This window comes from Cydia amplana, chromosome 27 (assembly GCF_948474715.1).
Source record: "Cydia amplana chromosome 27, ilCydAmpl1.1, whole genome shotgun sequence".
Lineage (NCBI taxonomy): Eukaryota > Metazoa > Arthropoda > Insecta > Lepidoptera > Tortricidae > Cydia > Cydia amplana.
The window spans coordinates 6,407,142-6,427,997 of record NC_086095.1 but is presented as its reverse complement, the minus strand read 5'-3'; the positions used below and the strand labels follow the sequence as shown (position 1 = coordinate 6,427,997).

The 20,856-nt window shown below is 35.7% G+C and overlaps 2 protein-coding genes and 1 non-coding gene across 3 annotated transcripts in view; 2 read left to right on the top strand and 1 right to left on the bottom strand.

Moving 5' to 3' along the window:
* The window catches only part of LOC134660510 (serine/threonine-protein kinase BRSK2), a 56,130-nt gene extending 51,495 nt beyond the window's left edge, over positions 1-4,635 (top strand). Inside the window, exons 24-26 of the mRNA XM_063516282.1 lie at positions 2,342-2,401; positions 3,712-3,799; positions 4,486-4,635. Of these exons, the coding sequence (XP_063372352.1) occupies positions 2,342-2,401; positions 3,712-3,799; positions 4,486-4,619 (282 nt within the window). The 3' untranslated portion in view covers positions 4,620-4,635. The remainder of the gene's footprint in view (positions 1-2,341; positions 2,402-3,711; positions 3,800-4,485) is intronic.
* A 7,171-nt stretch (positions 4,636-11,806) lies between these two features.
* On the top strand, positions 11,807-11,878 carry Trnat-cgu (transfer RNA threonine (anticodon CGU)). Its single transcript has one exon. It is a non-coding gene; the product is annotated as a tRNA-Thr (tRNA).
* A 5,324-nt stretch (positions 11,879-17,202) lies between these two features.
* Positions 17,203-20,856, bottom strand: part of LOC134660484 (MAP kinase-activated protein kinase 2) — a 37,354-nt gene continuing 33,700 nt past the window's right edge. The window contains exons 5-8 of the mRNA XM_063516251.1: positions 20,151-20,282; positions 19,556-19,678; positions 18,524-18,676; positions 17,203-17,314 (exon numbers count right to left, since the gene is read on the bottom strand). Coding sequence (XP_063372321.1) covers positions 17,243-17,314; positions 18,524-18,676; positions 19,556-19,678; positions 20,151-20,282 — 480 coding nt within the window. The 3' untranslated portion in view covers positions 17,203-17,242. The remainder of the gene's footprint in view (positions 17,315-18,523; positions 18,677-19,555; positions 19,679-20,150; positions 20,283-20,856) is intronic.

Below are 20,856 nucleotides of genomic sequence, written 5' to 3'. Positions count from 1 at the left end.
TATGCTATTTTATGTTTATTATCATTTTTTCTCTTAATTAATGTTTTAATTAGGTATACAGAATTTTTGACTCTTGGAGACCAGACATCTCTAAGGATAATTTAATTAACGATATTATTGTAATCTTTTAGTTATGACACTTAGAGACATTTACACCTCTAAATAATTTTAGATTATAGTTTTTGTATCTTTGTTTTTTTTTTCAATACTATTATTATAGATTTTTTTGTAATTCGACATTTAGAGACTTTATACATCTCTATGTAATACTTTGATTTGATATTTGCGGCTTAGATGTATTTTATAATTTTTGATGTGTTTTTTTTTTCTTTTTGCTGTATGTAAATTCCATGTTGACGTGTAAAAGTGCCCTTGTGGCCTATTTTTTGCTGAATAAATGTTGATGTTTGATGTTTGAATAGAGTGTAAAGTCACAGAATAAGTAATAGTATTATCATACAGCACGGCCACGCCCCGCCCCGCCCCGACTCGCATTACCTCGCCCCGCGACACGTATCTGACGGACTTCTGGCGTGCTCTCAGTAAAGCGACTTACCCACACATACACAATGACGCGTGTACAGACGTGCCGCGCACACATATAAACGCAAATGATTTTTGATGTATGGCGTGTCCGTCCTGTGGTAGAGACGAGAGTTACAGTCATAGTAAATGTAGCCACAGTACATTTACTGCCTTCTTTCGACAGAATATTAAAACTGTTAGAACGCCATCTGACTTTGATCCTTATTCTTTCACTGATATGTGTTAATTTGTTAAATACCAAAAATTAAAATTATGTAGGCACAGTACATTTACTGCCATCTTTCGACAGAAGATTAAAACTGTTAGAACGCCATTTGACTTTGATCCTTATTCTTTCACTGATATGATATGTGTTAATTTGTTAAATACCAAAAATTAAAATTATGTAGGCACAGTACATTTACTGCCATCTTTCGACAGAAGATTAAAACTGTTAGAACGCCATTTGACTTTGATCCTTATTCTTTCACTGATATGTGTTAACTTGTTAAATATCAAAAATTAAAATTATGTAGGCACAGTACATTTACTGCCATCTTTCGACAGAAGATTAAATCTGTTAGAACGCCATTTGACTTTGATCCTTATTCTTTCACTGATATGTGTTAACTTGTTAAATATCAAAAATTAAAATTATGTAGGCACAGTACATTTACTGCCATCTTTCGACAGAAGATTAAAACTGTTAGAACGCCATTTGACTTTGATCCTTATTCTTTCACTGATATGTGTTAACTTGTTAAATATCAAAAATTAAAATTATGTAGGCACAGTACATTTACTGCCATCTTTCGACAGAAGATTAAATCTGTTAGAACGCCATCTGACTTTGATCCTTATTCTTTCACTGATATGTGTTAACTTGTTAAATATCAAAAATTAAAATGATGCAGGCACAGTACATTTACTGCCATCTTTCGACAGAAGATTAAATCTGTTAGAACGCCATTTGACTTTGATCCTTATTCTTTCACTGATATGTGTTAACTTGTTAAATATCAAAAATTAAAATGATGTAGGCACAGTACATTTACTGCCATCTTTCGACAGAAGATTAAAACTGTTTGAACGCCATTTGACTTTGATCCTTATTCTTTCACTGATATGTGTTAATTTGTTCATCTAATCGACAATAGGCCAAAGGTATGGCGCCATCGCTTGAAAAGATTGCAAGATGCCTTTGGCCTAGTCTCGACTAGGCCAAATTGACACATATCAGTGAAAGAATAAGGATCAAAGTCAAATGGCGTTCTGCAAGTTTTAGTCTTCTGTCGTACATAATTTACTTTGACAATTCGCCCCTATTTCAAATTCTCTCTGGTATGTATAAATTCAGACCAAACTAACTATGCGCTAACTTGACAAGCGATGAATCTCAAGTATTTTTCGGAGTAATTTAATACTTGTATTGTATTGGTGTAGGTATAATGATCAATATTAGAGATGCCCCGAATAGTGATTTTGGCCGAATACCGAATATTCGGCCCCTCTCTCGGCCGAAGCGCCGAATATTCGGCACGACATACGAACATTTTGAGTCACAATTATTATGAAAACTGATCGCGATTTCGTCTTTGTATTTAACAACTTTCCAAGAACACATTCTAAAATTTAGTTTTCTAGTTTTTGGTTATTTTCTTGTGCAATTTTTCTTTTTAGGTAGGTGCAACAGATATTCGGTATCAGGCCGTATTAGGCAACTATCGGCCGAATATTCGGCAAAGTTGCCGAATAGGCCGAATACCGAATAGTTGCCGAATATTCGTGGCATCTCTAATCAATTTTGTTGTTGCAGAACGGATCCCACACTCTCGGATCGAGTTCGTCAGTAACAAGCGGTTCGAGTGGATACAAAGTAAGTATTTACTCCTCCAAACATTTATATTAAATTTTTGCATTTTAAACATCGATATTATGAAATAATCAATTTGAAACAAGTATCTAACACGAAAAAAAACAATTTACATATAATTCAAGCAAAGTTTATGATTACATGGTCAAGAAGCATTATATCGTGAGATAAATTATTATTTGAAATTTATTTTCTTGCACTATTTTAAAGATCTATTTAACACGATTGCCTAAAAAGTAGTGTCAAGTATTTAATGTTTATTTGTATTTTAATACCAATTGATTTTATATTATTCAAAGTTTATTATTGTTGGGCAAAGTTGCCTACATGGGTAACTTTGCCCATTTAAATATTCAGACGGATTTATGAGATGGCGGAGACGTGTCATTATTTGAACTTTTCAACTGTCTCACATTTGTAGATATAGGTATTTTTACTGGATTAACTTTATAGCATTTTATGATTTTTTTCGGTTATTGTGCCAATAAGACCCTTTTCTGACTTGTCGGTATAGTATTTTTCCCGTTTTTTAGGGTTCCGTACCCAAAGGGTAAAAACGGGACCCTATTACTAAGACTCCGCTGTCCGTCCGTCCGTCCGTCGTGTCACCAGGCTGTATCTCATGAACCGTGATAGCTAGACAGTTGAAACTTTCACAGATGATGTATTTCTGTTGCCGCTATAACAACAAATACTAAAAACAGAATAAAATAAAGATTTAAGTGGGGCTCCCATACAACAAACGTGATTATTGACCGAAGTTAAGCAACGTCGGGCGGGGTCAGTACTTGGATGGGTGACCGTTTTTTTGCTTGTTTTGCTCTATTTTTTGTTGATGGTGCGGAACCCTCCGTGCGCGAGTCCGACTCGCACTTGGCCGGTTTTTTCTTTTTTTCCCGGTTGGCGTAGCTTTATTAATTTCGCACTGATATTTTCCTACCAGAAAACGGCCTAAAGCAATTCAAAACAGTGTTTCCGGCGTGCGAGCGTGACAGCGCAATGCGTGTCTATAGCGCTGTCTTGCTCGCATTTCGTCAGGGGCGATAGAAACATGCTCCATAGTTACATACATGGATACATTGCAAGTTAATAAAAAGCTTGTAAAAAAATATGAAGATCTATCCAGAAGAAATTGCCAAGACAGAAAAGGGCCTAAAGAAAATCAGAACGCTTGATTAATAATCTATATCCGGTGCGCGAGTGAGACAGTGCTATATGTCTATAGCGTTGTCTCGCTCACACACCGCGCGATACCCATGTGCTGCATTGCTGTAACGCTATCATTATGCATGATGACAGTCGTCCGATTGCAGCAAAGTGTGCGGCGGCGGCGCGTCGACCGCGAGCCGGCGTCCGCGTCCCTCGACCACGAGATCATGAGCTGTCCACGAGAACTGCCCGGTAAGATATAGTTTAGATTTAAACACGTGGGCAAAGTTACCTGTAAGTGGGCAAAGTTAAAGGTAGGCAAAGTTGTAGGAGGGAAATGTTGGTGGCCATAGTTGTCAAAGGGCAAAATAGAAGGTGGGCAAAGTAAAGTCGGATAAAGTTATGGTTGGTACAGTTGTAGATGGACGTAGTTGTAGGTTCTAGTTATCTAGATTGCAGCAAAATGTCGGTCCGCCTCAATCGACCACGAGATCATGAGCAGTCCTAGGGAGCTGCCCGGTAAGATATAGTTTTGATATTAAACACGTGGGCAATGTTGAAGAGAGCAAAGTTGTAGGAGGCAAATGTCGGTGGCCATAGTTGTTAAAGGGCAAAATAGAAGGTGCTCAAAGTAAAGCCGGGTAAGTTATGGTTGTTAAAGTTGAAGATTGACTTTTTCTTATCAGCTTAACCTGTCGAATCCCACGATATGACGTCACCATAAGCGTTCTGGCTCATATATGAGCCGTGGGAGCTGACAGATTAAGGGCTTATGTAGTTTTTTTTTCTATATTAACCTCTAGCCGCCCATATGTCAAACCTTGCCAAGCAAAATGAAATTTTATTTTGTCAACACAAAGTTCAAATTAGAATGGAACAGGAGACCTTTTTATAGGTCTCTGGGCGGTTAGAGGTTATATATTTCCTCTGTTTTTCAGGCACCCACACAAAACGCTCGTCCTCCGAACACCGAGACTCGCTCGACTCTCGCTCGTCGCTCAAGGACGACCTGCGTCGCAACAACAGCCTGCGCGAGCGCCGCGGCGAGCGGGACCTGCCGCGCGTCGCGTGAGACGCGAACTACAAACACTTGACCTTGGGAGTTACGTATGTCCTGGGCAAAGTTATACTATGTCAGCCAAGTTGAGGTAACGTGTGGGAAAAGTTGTAGTATTTTTGACAGACACTACATTTGACCTTGGAAGTTACGTATGTCCTGCCTGGGCAAATTTATGGTAGTTAGGCTACGTTGAGGTAACGTGGGGGCAAAGTTGTATTTTATCGCGTCAGAGACTACAAATACTTGACCTTGGAAGTTACGTATGTCTTGCCTGGGCAAAGTTATACTATGCCAATGAGGTAACGTGTGGGCAAAGTTGTATTTTGTCGCGGTAGACAGACAGTACAAATAACCTTGGAAGTTTCGTATGTCCTGCCTGGGCAAAGTTATACTATTTCAGCCAAGTTGAGGTAACGAGTGGGCAAAGTTGTATTTTGTCGGGTCAGACAGGTACTACAAATATTTGACCTTGGAAGTTACGTGTGTTCTGCCTAGGCAAAGTTATGCCATGTCAGCCAAGTTGAGGTAACGCGTGGGCAAAGTTGTAGTAATTTTGACAGACACTACAAATATTTGACCTTGGAAGTTACATGAGACGAATAGCGAGTGATTTTTCCTGAGTTCATGTATTATTTTCACAATTTGCGATTGCAATTGACATGCGGTGTTAACTTAGTCCGACTCTAGCAGGACTCTAGCCAATGTCCCGATACATTTTGCTTTACGTTTGGCGTGTGTCGATTGCCACCTTGGCTACCTATTTAACTGCAAACACTACCTAGTAACTATTAGAAGTATTAGAACGAATTAAATTATTTTCAGAAAAGATTACCTACCTAGTAAGTTACAAACGCTATTCGAACATATACGCGTTCGCTATTTGACTCATAATACTCCTTTTAAGCTGTTACATTATGTAAATGTGGCTCACGTGACTTGGGCAAAGTTATTTTATATTGGCAAAATCGAATTAGCGTGTGGGAAATGTTGATACGTGACGTCTTGGCATAATCATTTATTTATGTATTTATTTAAGTATAAAAATAAATAAAAGTCAAATCAGAAAATCATGCCAGCAAAGTTGCGATATTATGTTAGAATAAATTCAATTTGATGTTCATATGGGCAAATTAAACGTGAGGTCTTGGTGGGCAAAGTTGCCGAATAATGTCGGCATAGAAAAATATATCATTGATGAATTTCAAATTAAGTATTTCAAAGTTTTCAGACACGTTTTGAATTTAAAATTCATCAATGTTATATTAGAACATTGGGGTTAATAGGGATGATGACACATGTTGAATTTTATAACAAAATCTAGTTAAATAGATAGCAAACGAGCAATTTATCACAATAATGTGGACATGAAAATAAAATATTGAAAAATTACAAAAATACAGGACCTGAAAGTTTCAAAATTTAAGTTTTTTTTTTACTTCCAAAAACGATAAAAGTAAGGGTACCATTCGATTCCTTACATTTCATGCAATAAAACATTGTATAGCAACTATATACATAAACGCAATATTTCACCGACAAAAACGCAATCTTCTTGTTTTGTCCATACTACAAGATGGGCGATGACGTCACGGCCCTTGGCCGTTTTATATAGGGCGTTTCGCGAGTTAAGTGCGACTGTCGGCCTTTGACTACAATTTCTGACTTTTGTGTTACTTTAATGCAATGGGTCCCATATAGACATTTGATCCTAAAAGCAAACCCGATCGATTGATACCATAAAAAAAATTAGTCATGTAGCCTATTGTAATATTTGTAATACATGCTGCTGTATCGGAGTAGATACCATATTGGTGTTGTATCTTACACTGTTGGATAGTGCACCATAAAATACAACATAAAATAGTACACATATTCACATTGCATGTGTATACCTTGTATGTGTACTATTGTAGGTATGTCACATTTTGTACTATTCACATATAGTTCGTTTTTTTAGCATTAGAAAGAACTTGCAAGAAGGTAAGCGATCTTGACAAGTGTTTTAATTGAAACCGCTTTTTAAAAATCAAAAACTATTACTTATGAAAGCAGAAGAATATAAATGATCGTATTAGATTCATAATTGTTGCATATTTGCCGTGACTTATTTTTAAAATGTGTTTTTCAATTAAAAGACACATCAAGATTGTTTACCTTATTACTAATGCTAAAAAAAACGAACTATAGTAGACAATGTCACAATTGTGACAACTATATTGTGAAGGCGTCACGTTCAAATGTATTAAATACCCCAAATCAAACCAGTTTCAAATGTTATGTATTAAAATGGAAAGGTTTTTTAGACAAAATCATTCTGCGTATTTAAATGCAAATAATTAAACAAATAATACGCGTGTTGTTGAGATAATAGTTTTTGTACAGTTTTAAATTGCTAATAAATATCCTTGGTGTAAATTGTTGTTGTACGTCAGTATAAACGCGCTACAATCCTCAATTAGCTAATAATTGTTTGTCCTTATCTGTCATTTTTACTTATGTATTTGTAAGAAAGGGATAAAATATAATTTAATTACATCAGGCCCGTAAAGTTTTATGAATAGGGGTTAATCAATACCGAATAACCGAGGTCGATAGGTATTTGTTACTTAGCGAGTTATAATTGCGAACTTGGGTGGGCAAAGTTGTAAAAAATAGGCAAAATTCGAAAACACATCATGGCATTTACACCAGAGATATTATTAGCATCTAGTCAAATTCGTTTTTTACGCCAAAAACTATAAAGTATTAAGATATAGGTAATTAGTTGGCTTAGGCTTGTTATGGAGTGCACAAAAATGGAAACGGATGGACTTATAAATTGGCTATTTACAGTTGACATCGGCGTAACTATGACGTAAATAAAACAAGCAACAACGGTTGCACTCCGGGAGTGCCGATAGAAGTGAAAACTCACCTCACTATGTTACCGACGCCCGGTAACACGATACATACATTTAGCGGAGTTATTCTATTTATTTATTATATTATATTATTATATTTATTATCATTCTCAAATAAGATCACACTTTTTCATTGACATGTTTATTTACATACTGCCATGACAACGTCAAATTATTTGAACATAGGTAAAGAGTCTTGAAAAGGAGTTCGCAACATAAATGTCAAATAACATTGAGTTTTTCTTTATTGATTTAAATGCTATCTAAATTATGAGTGGTCACCTTACGAGGCTTACGGTCACGTGATCGCCTTACGCTGTCTCGAGTTTATCATTTTTTCCCCACCTCAAAAAGTGCCCAGCGCCGCTAAAGAAGTTTTCACTTCAAAAAAAAACTTTTTTGCGGAAAACTCACTTTGTTTACAATGTTTATCCCTTTAAGTATAGCAAAACTGCGAAAACACGACGAAATTGTTGCAAATATCTGATAATACTCGTAGTTACGCCAATGACGGTTATAAGATTTTAGAAATCTCACCGACTCTTCCTTACGAACACCATTTTCGAGAAAATTCGGCGAACTTCCAATCTTTAACCGACTCTGGAGTAGGTAGTTATGATGTATATACTTTTTGGCGAATATGCTGAACGATAACGATACACTGCCGGCCTAGTCAAGGTGACAATCGCTATCGCTACAACGAAACGCTTTGTGTCTCTATTACTCTTCAATATTAGTGACAGTTGCGTTTCAATCGCTACGGAGCGTAAGCGATTGGCATGTTGGCTTCGCGGCCTGTTGAAGATTTTTGGGAAATTATTTTAAATAATAATATTATATTATTTCCTTTTTCATGAACTAACACCTTGTCAGGCGTGTCTCACTCCGCGATTTCGTCGCTTTGCTACAGGTAGCTAAAAGTACATCCGTTCGGCCCCAATTTTGGGGAAAGCCATAAACCGCGCGTGGCGCTGTCGCCACCTAGCGGCCATATCTGTGCTGATCGTAACAGACGCATTTTGTTAGAGTGAGTCTTCTGTACTTAGTACTATTATTTATTCTGTGACCTTGTGCCCTTTGAATGCCACGCCTGTAGTGCGCGGTAAGGTCGTGAACCTTATCGGAATGCACGAAGGTAGGTATTAGTATTTAGCGGTCAAAGGGTTAAACAGTTATAAATAAAGGCCTTTTCTCTCAATTCATCATATAAATTGAAAAATGAAAACCAAATAATTGAAAAAGGAATCCCAAAAATCTTCAAATATAACAGTGCTTTCGGTATCAGAGTCGGTTTTTTAAAAGGTATTTTGAAGCCAAAATTCGAGTTTTTAACGCCCAATGAGAATTAGCGAATTTTTTTATATATACTATACATAATAGCTGTATCTAGTAAGCTTAATCGATGTACGTTAAAAGTTATATGCGTTGGGGGCACACCTTAGTTATAAGATCGAAACTTGGAGGAGCTGGTCTAATTTTCTATAATTCCTCATACTTATGTTGTAAATTTATTATTTCACTTAGAAATAATAAATATTATCTAAATACTAGCAGTAAATAAAATATCTAAGCGTTATTTTATGATGTACTTACCTAAGTCATGAGTTTTACATTTCATTCTAAATATTTTTTCTAAAAAAAATGGTAGTCCTCTGAAATGGACTAAAGTCTCTACAAAAGACTCGGGTCTTCAACTAGTAGAAAATAATTCGAGATTCGACTTTACGAGTCTGAAAAACACAGTCGAGTCTTAAAGCATAGTCCTCAAAGGACTTAAATAATCTTAAATATAACTAGGTACTTAACTGAATTGTGTTATTTGATTTGTAAGTCATTTCGCACATAAGAAAACACACTGCAAAAGGCGAACTTCATGCCATAAGGCATTCTCTACCAGTCAACCTTTATTACTTCATTAGGTCACCAGTTAAAATAACCAAAATGGGCCGATCGTTAAATTAAGATGTATCCCCAACGTGTAACAATATTGAAACCGCCCATTGTATGTTAAATGCTATCCATGTACTGAATTATAATTAACATAGGTAAGTCCTGGAGATATAAACCTAACGCTGTATTTTTGCAAAGAATGTGTTTAAAGAAACCCTATTACATTTTCGGACAAGATTTATGATCGACGGTCAAGAGCTATGATTTTGTTGTGGGCAAAGTTATAAGAAAAAATAAAATATAACTTTGCCCACGAACCACTTAAAATAAAAATTATGTAAAAGCATAAATGACGATGTTTGGTGACATTCCTTGTCAATTGTCAAGTCATAAACGTATATATCTATAAGTATGCTATAACCTTGACAGATGCTTTTAAATTCCCAGCCTTATTCAAACTTAAAAGCAATACATTTTAGCGACTGCCTTCGGTCATCTGTCTTGTCCTACCTACTGCCATAGTAACCATAGGCATTGCTTAGAGATTCAGCAGAAATCGGTTAACGGTACACCATACACGTATATATTAATGTATTTTCTACTTCTGCGGGCTCAGCACGGTTCCATTTTTATCGACTATCACTATGCCCGTCACTTTCGCACTTACATACTTGTTAAAACGTGACAGGCATGGTGATAAACGATAAAAATGCGACCGTGCTACTAGGGCTGATCGTCATATTGTATAATCAAAGTGGATTACAGTACTTAAAACAAAAAAAACTGTCCAATAATACATGTTACCATTCCGATTTCTGCCTCCTATGTATAAATAGATTATATAGTGTGCACATAACTTAGTCGAGACCGATGTCCACATTAAATATATGTATAAATGCTTATATGTCCGGTTATATACTATTACTGTACGATGCAGGGGCGAAACTTGCCATATGTAACAAATATGTCAATTTAATCTGACTTGGAGACCCTTTCATTTGTGGTCATGATTATAATTGATGAAGATATCTAATAGTAGGTACAGTCGCCATCAGATATATCTGAGCGGCCATGGTGTTCACAAGTATCTGAACAAAGCTTCTATTATCAAGAAGTTAAAGGGCATGTTTAGACGTTTTTGAGCAATCTGGCCGCTCCGTTGTATCTGATGGCGACTGTATAATGATATTAATGATTATATTCATAGCACCGACATACATACATACACATAATTTTAAATGGCGAAAGTATAATCGTATTCCATCATTAAATTTTTGGGTGGATCAATTTTTTCTTGTCACTCGTTGCCATGGTTACGTTCCCCTGGGTCACTCTTTAAAACCTGATTTTTAGGCATTTTAATTAATTCTCCAAACACGCTTTTTTGTAACACTTATATACCGTTTCCATAGAGGGTCGTCTACCAAGCGTGTCAGAAGAAGGTGGTGGACAATGTCTTCTAACAAACTATGCTACAATTGTCTCTTGGCTGACCGGACAGAATAACAACAAGAAATAGTTGATCCACCCTGTTACAAATGAAAGGGTTATCTATATTACCGATTTATATTTAATTAAATTAAAACCATTATTTTGTTTTACCTGTTAAAACATAATTTAATGCTGTATAAACCATATAGTTGAATATTACTGTATTATGAAATAGCAGAGAGCTATAAATGTGTCTGTCTGTATTAAGTACGCGAAAGTCTAATTTTATTGGAGATCTCAGTCAAAGTGAAATACAGAATCATGTATTTTTATCATATACAAAAATCACCAAAACATAACATAAAATCTAGTCACTAATTTATATAATTTTCATGAAGTTTATGTAACTTTGCCCGTCTAATGTAACTTTGCCCACCTTTTTTAAAAATCGCGAAATATTAAACAAAGCAAATTCACTTATTCGAATAAAATAAAGTGCGATTATGGTATTTGGTAAAGTTATAATTACTTATGGGCAAAGTTACTTATCAATAATTTCAGGTTTCACTTAGCTAAATTGTTGATGGAACATTGCAGTATTGGATGTTAAGTTACTATACTCGTTGATATTTGTACATTTATTATAATTGTATCAATTACACTTAGTTTGTAATTTATGTTCAGGTGCTAGTTTATAATAATGATCTCGTTATTTATAAGTTTATTGTAAGCGTTGGCAGTTGACAAGGCTACAATGATTTACTAAGGTTATGCAAATTAATTAAAACTCCTTTTGACACATTAAATAAATACATGACTTTTCCAACTTATTCAAAATACCTTATTATAGGTAACACAAAAATTATAACAAATTTACTGAATGGTTTACACCAGTTTTTTCGAAATAAGATCTACCTTACACAATATAGGCGCTTCAAAGATAGCATACACGTGGGAATTTGGGACGGGTACCGCCGTGGCCGGGTGGTCTAGTGGTCAGGACGTTAGCCGCGTAAACTGAAGACGCGGGTTCGATTCCCGCCTCGGCCACCGGTGGATTTAGTCACATTTTCTTTAGTGTATGGTATCTATTTCAGTTTATATCTTACACAACTCAAAAATCAGTTGCTCATTTTAATTGAATACAAAGTAGTCTTGTACCTCGTCAACTGCGAAAAACATTTGTACATTTTTTTACATACATTAATTACAATACATAAGTACATTTTTTTATCATCACAAATTGCCCCTGTCATGCATATATCATTGATTACCTGAAGTCACATATCATATGTCAGGTATAATATATCTTTACCGCACTTAACTATTTTCTTCCATCTTGCTTTTCAGATTATTTGAGTAATAACATTAATAATGATGACCAGTCAGCCATCTATAAGACTTACTTGTCTGTATGTGACCGATCATTTTATCATGTGCTTATGTTTGTGATTTTTATCGCAAAAAAAAATCCTGCCGTATAAGAACACCTAACGATTGAATAATATATTAAATATATTAAAAACGGATCACTCACGCATTTTAAGTCGAAAACGCTCGACATGTTTCACTCCGTACCGAGGAGTATCATCAGGAGCTTGCGTTAACGTTGCGTTGCGTTGTTAATATATTTAGTATGTCTGTCTCACGGAAGTTTTGTTATTAAAATTGTGGATGTAAGGGTACGTTAAAATTGTATAGAAACGCATCCTGGATTGCTTATTATTAGATAAGTCATAAGTCTAAAACATGCAATTGTCAATCTTCATCGTCTGACTCTTAAAAAAGAAAAATAAGAGATAAAAAGTACAAAAAAATCTTGTACCAAGATACTTGTCCTAATATGGCGTCCAGTATTTTCCCAACTCTCTAGGTATGCTTAAAAAATGCAATAGAATTTGCCTTAAAAAAGATAAGTCGGTAAAGGTAGGTTATGTCATAGAGAGAATGGATGGATCATTTAAATCCTAAATAAATTGTATATTGTTTATTGTAATGATATTGCCTTTAAGTCAGACCCCACGTGTATAAATAAAAATATGATATATTTTTGTGTTCAAAAATGTGGTCTGAATAATATGGGATCTTGTATCTTAATACTCATTGCATTATAACTTATAATTTATAAGTTATGCATGATCTCATCTAATTTGGACGATTTAAACATTGTGAAATGTAATTTTTGTACTCAATTGATGAAAGTATATTGGTAATTTAGCTTTTTATGATATAAAAAAGCGTTTAGCAAAAATGGCCAATACAAAATATTCATTTTCTACTTGTGACAACATGAAAAGGCCTGAAATGTAAAAAAAGAAGACCCCTAATAGGCTACGCTAAAAAATAAGTCGTCAATATATGTTAATTAGTAAACGTATTGATTCAAGGCAAAGTTGACAAAAAACATTGAACAATCAACCTTTTCATGAATTGTCACATTTAATCTATAATTTCAAATATCTGAACGATAACTTCTTCCTGTTTTGCCCAATTCATACTTCTTTACGTTGACTGTAAAAAAAAGCTTGTTAAATTTTTTGTTTCCCTTAAAAACTTTTCATTTGTGACTTTTTCTAGCGTTCCTTGTACATATACCATTTAATATGGGCGATGAATATAGGAACCTTACAAACTCGAGGCATTCGACGTCTTTTAAATTGCTATAAAAACCTTTAAATGCTTCTAGTGCGCACTGAACGGGCAAAATGTAATACTAATAATAAATTGTTATTTTGATGTGTTTGTGACTATTGTAATATATTTAAGGTCTTCGAAGTTAGAGCTTTTTGTTTGGAGACCTACAGTCAGCAGCAATAGTTGCTAAGCGGGCGAGGTGTTCAAAATTATCTTGACGCGACTTTATTGTTAAGAGAATAAGAGCGCGTCAAGGTAATTTTGAACACCTCGCCCGCTTAGCGACTTCTGCTGCCGACTGTACTCCCGGAGAAGGCGTGAGCTCTTATAATGTGACTTATGCCTTTTCTAAAGCGACTGCTGTACATTCGTATTATAAGCATCGCTATCTGTACTGTATTGCTTAAGGTATTGGTTAATAAAAAAATAATAAAGAAAACAACTATTTAAATTATTTCGTTTCATTTCAACACATCAGGGCTAAGATGGTCGGCTCTTTCATTTGTCACCATGCCTGTCACGTTTTAATAAGTATGTGTGTGCGAAAGTGACGCATGACATGACAGGTGATCAAATTATGAATACTTTCTATGAAATTAAATTGAAATTGGGCAAAGTTGAAAGTAATTGGGGAAAAGTTGAAGTTAATTGGAGCAAAGTCACAGGGTTATTAAATAAAAAATAATGATTATTGTACAATTTTAATAACCAATAATCACGCATCTTATTCACAATAATTAAGTCTGTTACAACTAAGGTTACAGTTTTTACCAAAATCCTTCGTAAATAATATTTCTTCGTAAATATCTTCCTGATTTTGTGATGTTTTTACTTTTTATATCGTAATACAAATGATATTTTTTATTAAGTAGGTAGTTTAGTTACATAATGCAAAAATAGGATTTCAGCAAAAACAAATGCAAATTACATAAGTATACTATAAACTACGTACATATACCTACATACATAATGGCAATGTGATGTCATATATACAGCTTTTATATTTGTGACTTTTACAAATTGTGCTAATTATACTGAATGAGACAAAGCCCGTTTTTCTTAATTATTTTACACGATTTTTTTTATACGAAAGTAAGTATTGTCTGTAAAAATACTAACTTCCATCTTCCAAGCACATTATTTGGCCCTATTTTTTTATATTTAGTAAACATACCAATCTTATTGTAGTATTTAAGAATAATCGAAAGTTATACAATACTTTAATTTCATGTCATTTCGTTCATCATTTAATAAACTATATAAAAATGATGCACCATTTTCCAATTTTAGAAAAATATTCCCTACATCTCTCGTTTGGACGGCAAACATAAAATTAACACACCCTCTTAACCCTAAAAAGCAACATTTTGACGAATATCTGGACATAAGCAGCATTTACTAGTTGTACCTATCAAATATGGCGGCTATTATAAATATTTGTATTTATATTATACGTATGTATAATCATATCGTTTCCTATTGGTGCCCATTTAAATTTACAGTACATGTATGGTGCTAATTTATTACCCTAATGCGGTAACTAGCAACATGCGTATGTCGAAAATTTAAAGGGGCCTAAAAATATGTACTGTTAAACGTTCTACAATACATGTCCGAAAAGGTAATTCGCAACTCGTGTCGATTTAAAATACTCCCTTCGGTCGTGTGACAATTTATCGCCACTCGTTGTGAATTTCTTACTTTTCGCACTTGTATCGTAATGTACTATTACAGGCTTATTTTTCATTGGGTAGTTTTCACACATGAGTGAATAGCGAAAATATTGACGCGAATAATTTCAAGTTTATTACGTAACAATAGTTTTTGGAACCATTTCGAAATGGCAATGCGAAGTTCGTCTTTCATTTAACATTTACTATTATTGTAATATAGATACAATACAATTTCAATAAAATAAGTATTTAATTTTAACGATTTTTTTTAAACATTTACTAATAGTATCGCTATATCTACTATAAGACGTCAAAAAGCATAGAAATCTTAGCGACAGCACCTAAGAGTAGAAATTGACATTACACTCGACTTTAAATGGCGTTTTACAACCTTTTTCATTTATTAGTCCAAACATACGACCATGGTAAATGAAATTATTAAATTACTTCCAATCGTAAACTTTGCCCACTCAACTATTGGGTAACTTTGCCCACATAATCATAAAATTGTTAATGTCTAATAATAATAGCATCCAATAATTTTACTAGTTAATTACTACAACGGAAAATTATGCTTTAGGCAAAGTTGACACGTTTAAAAATTACTATGGTCATTTATCTACCAAAGAGAATTTAATATAGAGGCGGATTGTCAAAGTAAAATTTGTACCCACAGTAAATTTACCGCCATCTTTACTAAATTTACATATTTACTGCCTCTATAGACTCTCTAAGAGAATTAAGATTCTCTTTGTCTATGTCGCTATAGGTATTAAATTAAGTTTCAAATATTTTATTTCTGTTCCAAAAGTTTTTTTTGAGAATGCCTAAAATTTTGATACAGGCCTGGATCTATTTTAGGCTAACAGTCACAACCTAAAATTCATTAATTTTCGGGAAAATGTGAGACAATTTTTTTTTAATGTATACAACAAAAATTAGTGCTAACATTTGGAGAAAAATGCGGGTTTCTTTAAATTAAAATATCTTTCATCATAAATATAATTATATTTACGTCTAAATGTTGTATTGTGATTGTTTTCATTTTACACTTAATATTAAAACTAGTGATGCTTAATACATTGTAATAAATAAGGGTTACATATAGTACCCCCGTGTATTTTTCTATATATTTATGCTTAATAGGAGCAAAAAGCTTAATAATAATTGTGTATATAAAGTACCGGAAGGTACATTCATCACTTTTATATTATTTACCCAGAGACCCGTATAACAACAACCCCTTAAGTTGCAAGCTTCCATAGGCAACGGTGACTGCTTACCATCAGATAGGGTCGTATGCTTATTTGCCACCGACGTGTAATAACAAGACCGAAGTGATCCCATATTCAAGTTTTACGTGAACAAAGTTTTGTACGAAGGGGCTATTCATAAATTACGTCATTTCAAATTAATTTATGAACAGCCCCTAAGGTGGTCAGTTGGCAAGCCGGTAGGAACCGAGTTTTGTTGTTACCACAGAGAAATATAGGTAAAGAAAGAGTGGTAACTCCATACATCAGTTTTCTTACCAAAACGCGCGTTTTTCCGTAGTCGACATCTAGCGTTAAGTAGCGGACATTATCAGTTCTGCTAGTTGACAATAGATGTCGCGGCAAACTAAAACTCTAATGCTTAACAGTTTTCAGCTAATAACCGGATGCACCGTAACTCTATTTTCAACTCCTTCCACTTATATTAGTTGTAAATCGTATTAGCAGTACATTCGTCAGTAGCGACACTTGTGACATCTAGTGTCAAGTAGCGGTACTGATAGTTCCACTACTTGACGCTAGATGTCGACTACGAAATAACTCGCGTTTTGGTAAGAAAACTGATGTATGAAGTTACCACTCTTTCTTCACTACATAGTATAAAACAAAGTCGCTTCCCGCTGTCTGTCCCTATATATGCTTAGATCTTTAAAACTACGCAACGGATTTTGATGCCGTTTTTTTTAATAGATAGAGTGATTCAAGAGGAAGGTTTATGTATAATTTGTTAACCCGTGCGAAGCCGGGGCGGGTCGCTAGTTAGGTACTTATGTCTATGGTCGTTACGAAGTGAGCCGTTATTATAGTTTAGTGGAAGCTCAGTAGTCCGTCTCTCAGGCGCCGACCTTGTTCCGTCTCTTGTTCAGTAGGGAGTTGTTGCTCTGCTCCAGTGCTTTTATCTGTACCTGCAATTAAAAAGGAAAACATAAATACAACTTACATTATTTTACTTATAAGAAAATTAAGGAAACAAATAATTTTGTAAAATATTTTCAACTGAAAATTACCAATTTTTTTTTTATATATTTTCATTTGGGTTGTTTTTAAAGTAGTGAACGATATATACGATAAATTATAAACTGCAAAAAATGTCATGGTAAAATATATGTTCTATTTCAGTTTAAAATGTATAATGGTTCCGTTATTGGCGTTTTGGCTACGGAATACTTAAAGTCATCAGTAATATTAGACCGTCAGCAATGTGGGCATAACGGTACAACTATTTCATTGTATAAACTATAAATAATTCCACATATTTTCCTATATATACTGCCACGCCAACATTACTGCCACGTTACATTGTTATAGATCCGCAGTAGATGAAATGAGACTAGAGTCAATGTATGCTTGTCATATTATCAATATGACTATTGCGGTAATATTAGTTACAATGCAAATGGATTAGAGCAGCCTTAGCAACAACATCAATATCTGATCCACTCTTACACATGGTTTCATATTGTCAATGACTATCATGGCAATATTATTCATATTGCTAAAGACTAGCACTGCAACATACCTGGTCGTAGTCAACACGCATTGTAGGGAGTAATCGCGTCATTTCCTGCACGTTACACCTAACTGATCATATTGTCAGTGACTACCGCGGCAATATTAGAGACTAGCGCTGCAACATACCTGGTCGTAGTCACCGTGCATTGTGGCGAGTGATCGCGTCATTTCCTGCACGTTATACCTAACTGATTATATTGTCAGTGACTACCGCGGCAATATTAGAGACTAGCGCTGCAACATACCTGGTCGTAGTCAACGCGCATGGTGGCGAGTGACCGATCCATTTCCTGCACGTTACACCTAACTGATCATATTGTCAGTGACTACCGCGGCAATATTAGAGACTAGCGCTGCAACATACCTGGTCGTAGTCAACGCGCATTGTGGCGAGCGATCGCGTCATTTCCTGCACGTTACACCTAACTGATCATATTGTCAGTGACTACCGCGGCAATATTAGAGACTAGCGCTGCAACATACCTGGTCGTAGTCAACGCGCATCGTGGCGAGCGATCGCGTCATTTCCTGCACGTTACACCTAACTGATCATATTGTCAGTGACTACCGCGGCAATATTAGAGACTAGCGCTGCAACATACCTGGTCGTAGTCGACGCGCATGGTGGCGAGCGACCGAGTCATTTCATCTTGCACGTCGGCCCAAGCCTCTCCTGTTTCACGGAGTAACGCGTTCGTGTATAGGGGCGTTTGGGGTACTTGGGTGTATTGGCGGATCCACGGGCTGGACATCACCTGAGGATTAAAATTAAATATACAGTTGGGTAATGCAAACACAGAAAATAGTTATTTACGATACAAGTGCGAATCACCTATTCGCACGTGTATCGTACAACGTTTTACAGTACATATGGCCCTTTAAACTTTCGACATAGGCACGGAAAGTGCTCATTCCCGCACTAGTGCGGAAAAGTAGGCATATGTACTGTAAACATTATTTACAGTACATATGGGGCTACTTTTCCGCACTAGTGCGTAAAATAGGACTTTTCGTGCGATGTCGAAACTTTAAAGTGCCATATGTACTGTAAAACGTTGTTCGATACACGTGCGAATAGGTAATTCGCAGCTCGTGTCGATTTAAAACACTCCCTTCGGTCGTGTTTTAATTTATCGCCACTCGTGTCGAATTTCCTCTTTTTCGCACTTGTATCGAAAATAACTATTATGGTTGTGCCTAGTGATAACACTTACAGTCCAAAAATTATTTGGACCGTAGGTTCCAAAATTGTTAACATATTTTTTACATATTCAGGGTCGGTTCCATAGTATTCAATTTTACCTTTGAATGTATTTGTCGTACGTACTTATCATATTTCCAGAAAAAGAATTTGAAGAAAATGTTCTCTTATTGTTTTTTCTCTTCATTATAACATTAGTAGGATTATATTGTCCAAAATGAAGGAATAAAGGATTATATGTGCTATTACTGTCTCACCACAGTCCTCACGACACAGGCTTGACCTAGTGTGAGTGCTACTGTTAATCTAACTGTAATGTTTGTATTATAAATGTATAATTACCTACTTTAATACTGTTAATAAAGAAATTTGTATTTGAAAATTACTTGGACACATCTAGGTGTCTATTGCAAGGTAGATTTAATTTAAATACCTGATATATTGTATGACGCTGGGCACTGTCCACGCAAAGCATGCCGCGAATAAGGTTCTTGGCTTCAGACGACACGTTGGACCACTCCGGTTCGGGGAAGTCGTACTGGCCTAGTCGGATACGCTGAAAGATTAAGTTGAGTATTATTTAAGACTATTTGGACAATATTGAGAGACTAGACTTATATCGACCCGGATATGGACCGTGATTAGATGCACCGAAAATCATTCGGTGATTTGCTGCGTCGAAATATCGGGAGCTCGAAAACATCACAAAAAAAATCATCATCAAAAGGTAATCACGGTTCATATCCCGGTCGATAGAAGTCTAGTGAAACTAACCGTGAATCATTCAAAACTGTTATTGAGAGACTACATTGGCAAATGAACGAGTAAGTTTTAGCTTAGTCGGATGCGCTGAAAGATACAGTTGGAGATTATATGTATTTGACTATTTGAGCAACATTAAGGATACTATTTTGGCAATATATATTAACCTTTTACTTTAATGTTTTTAAACATAAGGTTGTTCTTAAATCTGATAGAAATAAGGGGACATTCAAGTACAGAACCTTCACAAATAACTAGTTTTTTACCTTTTTCATTCCGGGTGATATGGCGAGGCCGTGGTTGGAATAAAATGGGGGGAAACCACACAGCAAGATGTACATCACTACGCCGAGGGACCAGATGTCGCAGGATTTGTCGTACTTCTCTGGGCCTAGGACCTGTACCCAATTAAATATAATTAATAATCAGCCGGCGCGAGGGTCGCCTTGGCGAACCCGAAGTCGGTTCGTTTCAAAATGGCGTCGGGTTCCACTGAAGCGTATATAAGGTTCTTGGCTGTGACTATTGTTGGTACCAAGATTTGTTTATATTTTGTCTTACCTCAGGAGCGACATAATAAGGTGTATAACATGATGTCTATAGCGTGTCTGCGGGTGTAAGGGTCTCCTTGGCGGACCCGAAGTCGGTTAGTTTCAAAATGGCGTTGGGTTCCGCTGACGTGTAAAGGTTGTAAGTATGGTCTTGACTGTGTCTACTACTGTTGGTACCGATATTTGTGTATATTTTGTATGCTTACTTCAGGAGCGATATAATAAGGCGTATAACATGGTGTCTGCAGCGTGTCTGCGGGTGTAAGTCTCCTTCGCGAACCCAAATTCGGTTAGTTTCAAGATGGCGTTGGGTTCCGCTGAAGTGTCAAGGTTTTTAGTACGGTCTTGGCTGTGTCTACTACCGAGATGTAATTTTATATGCTTACCTCAGGAGCGACATAATAAGGCGTATAACATGGTG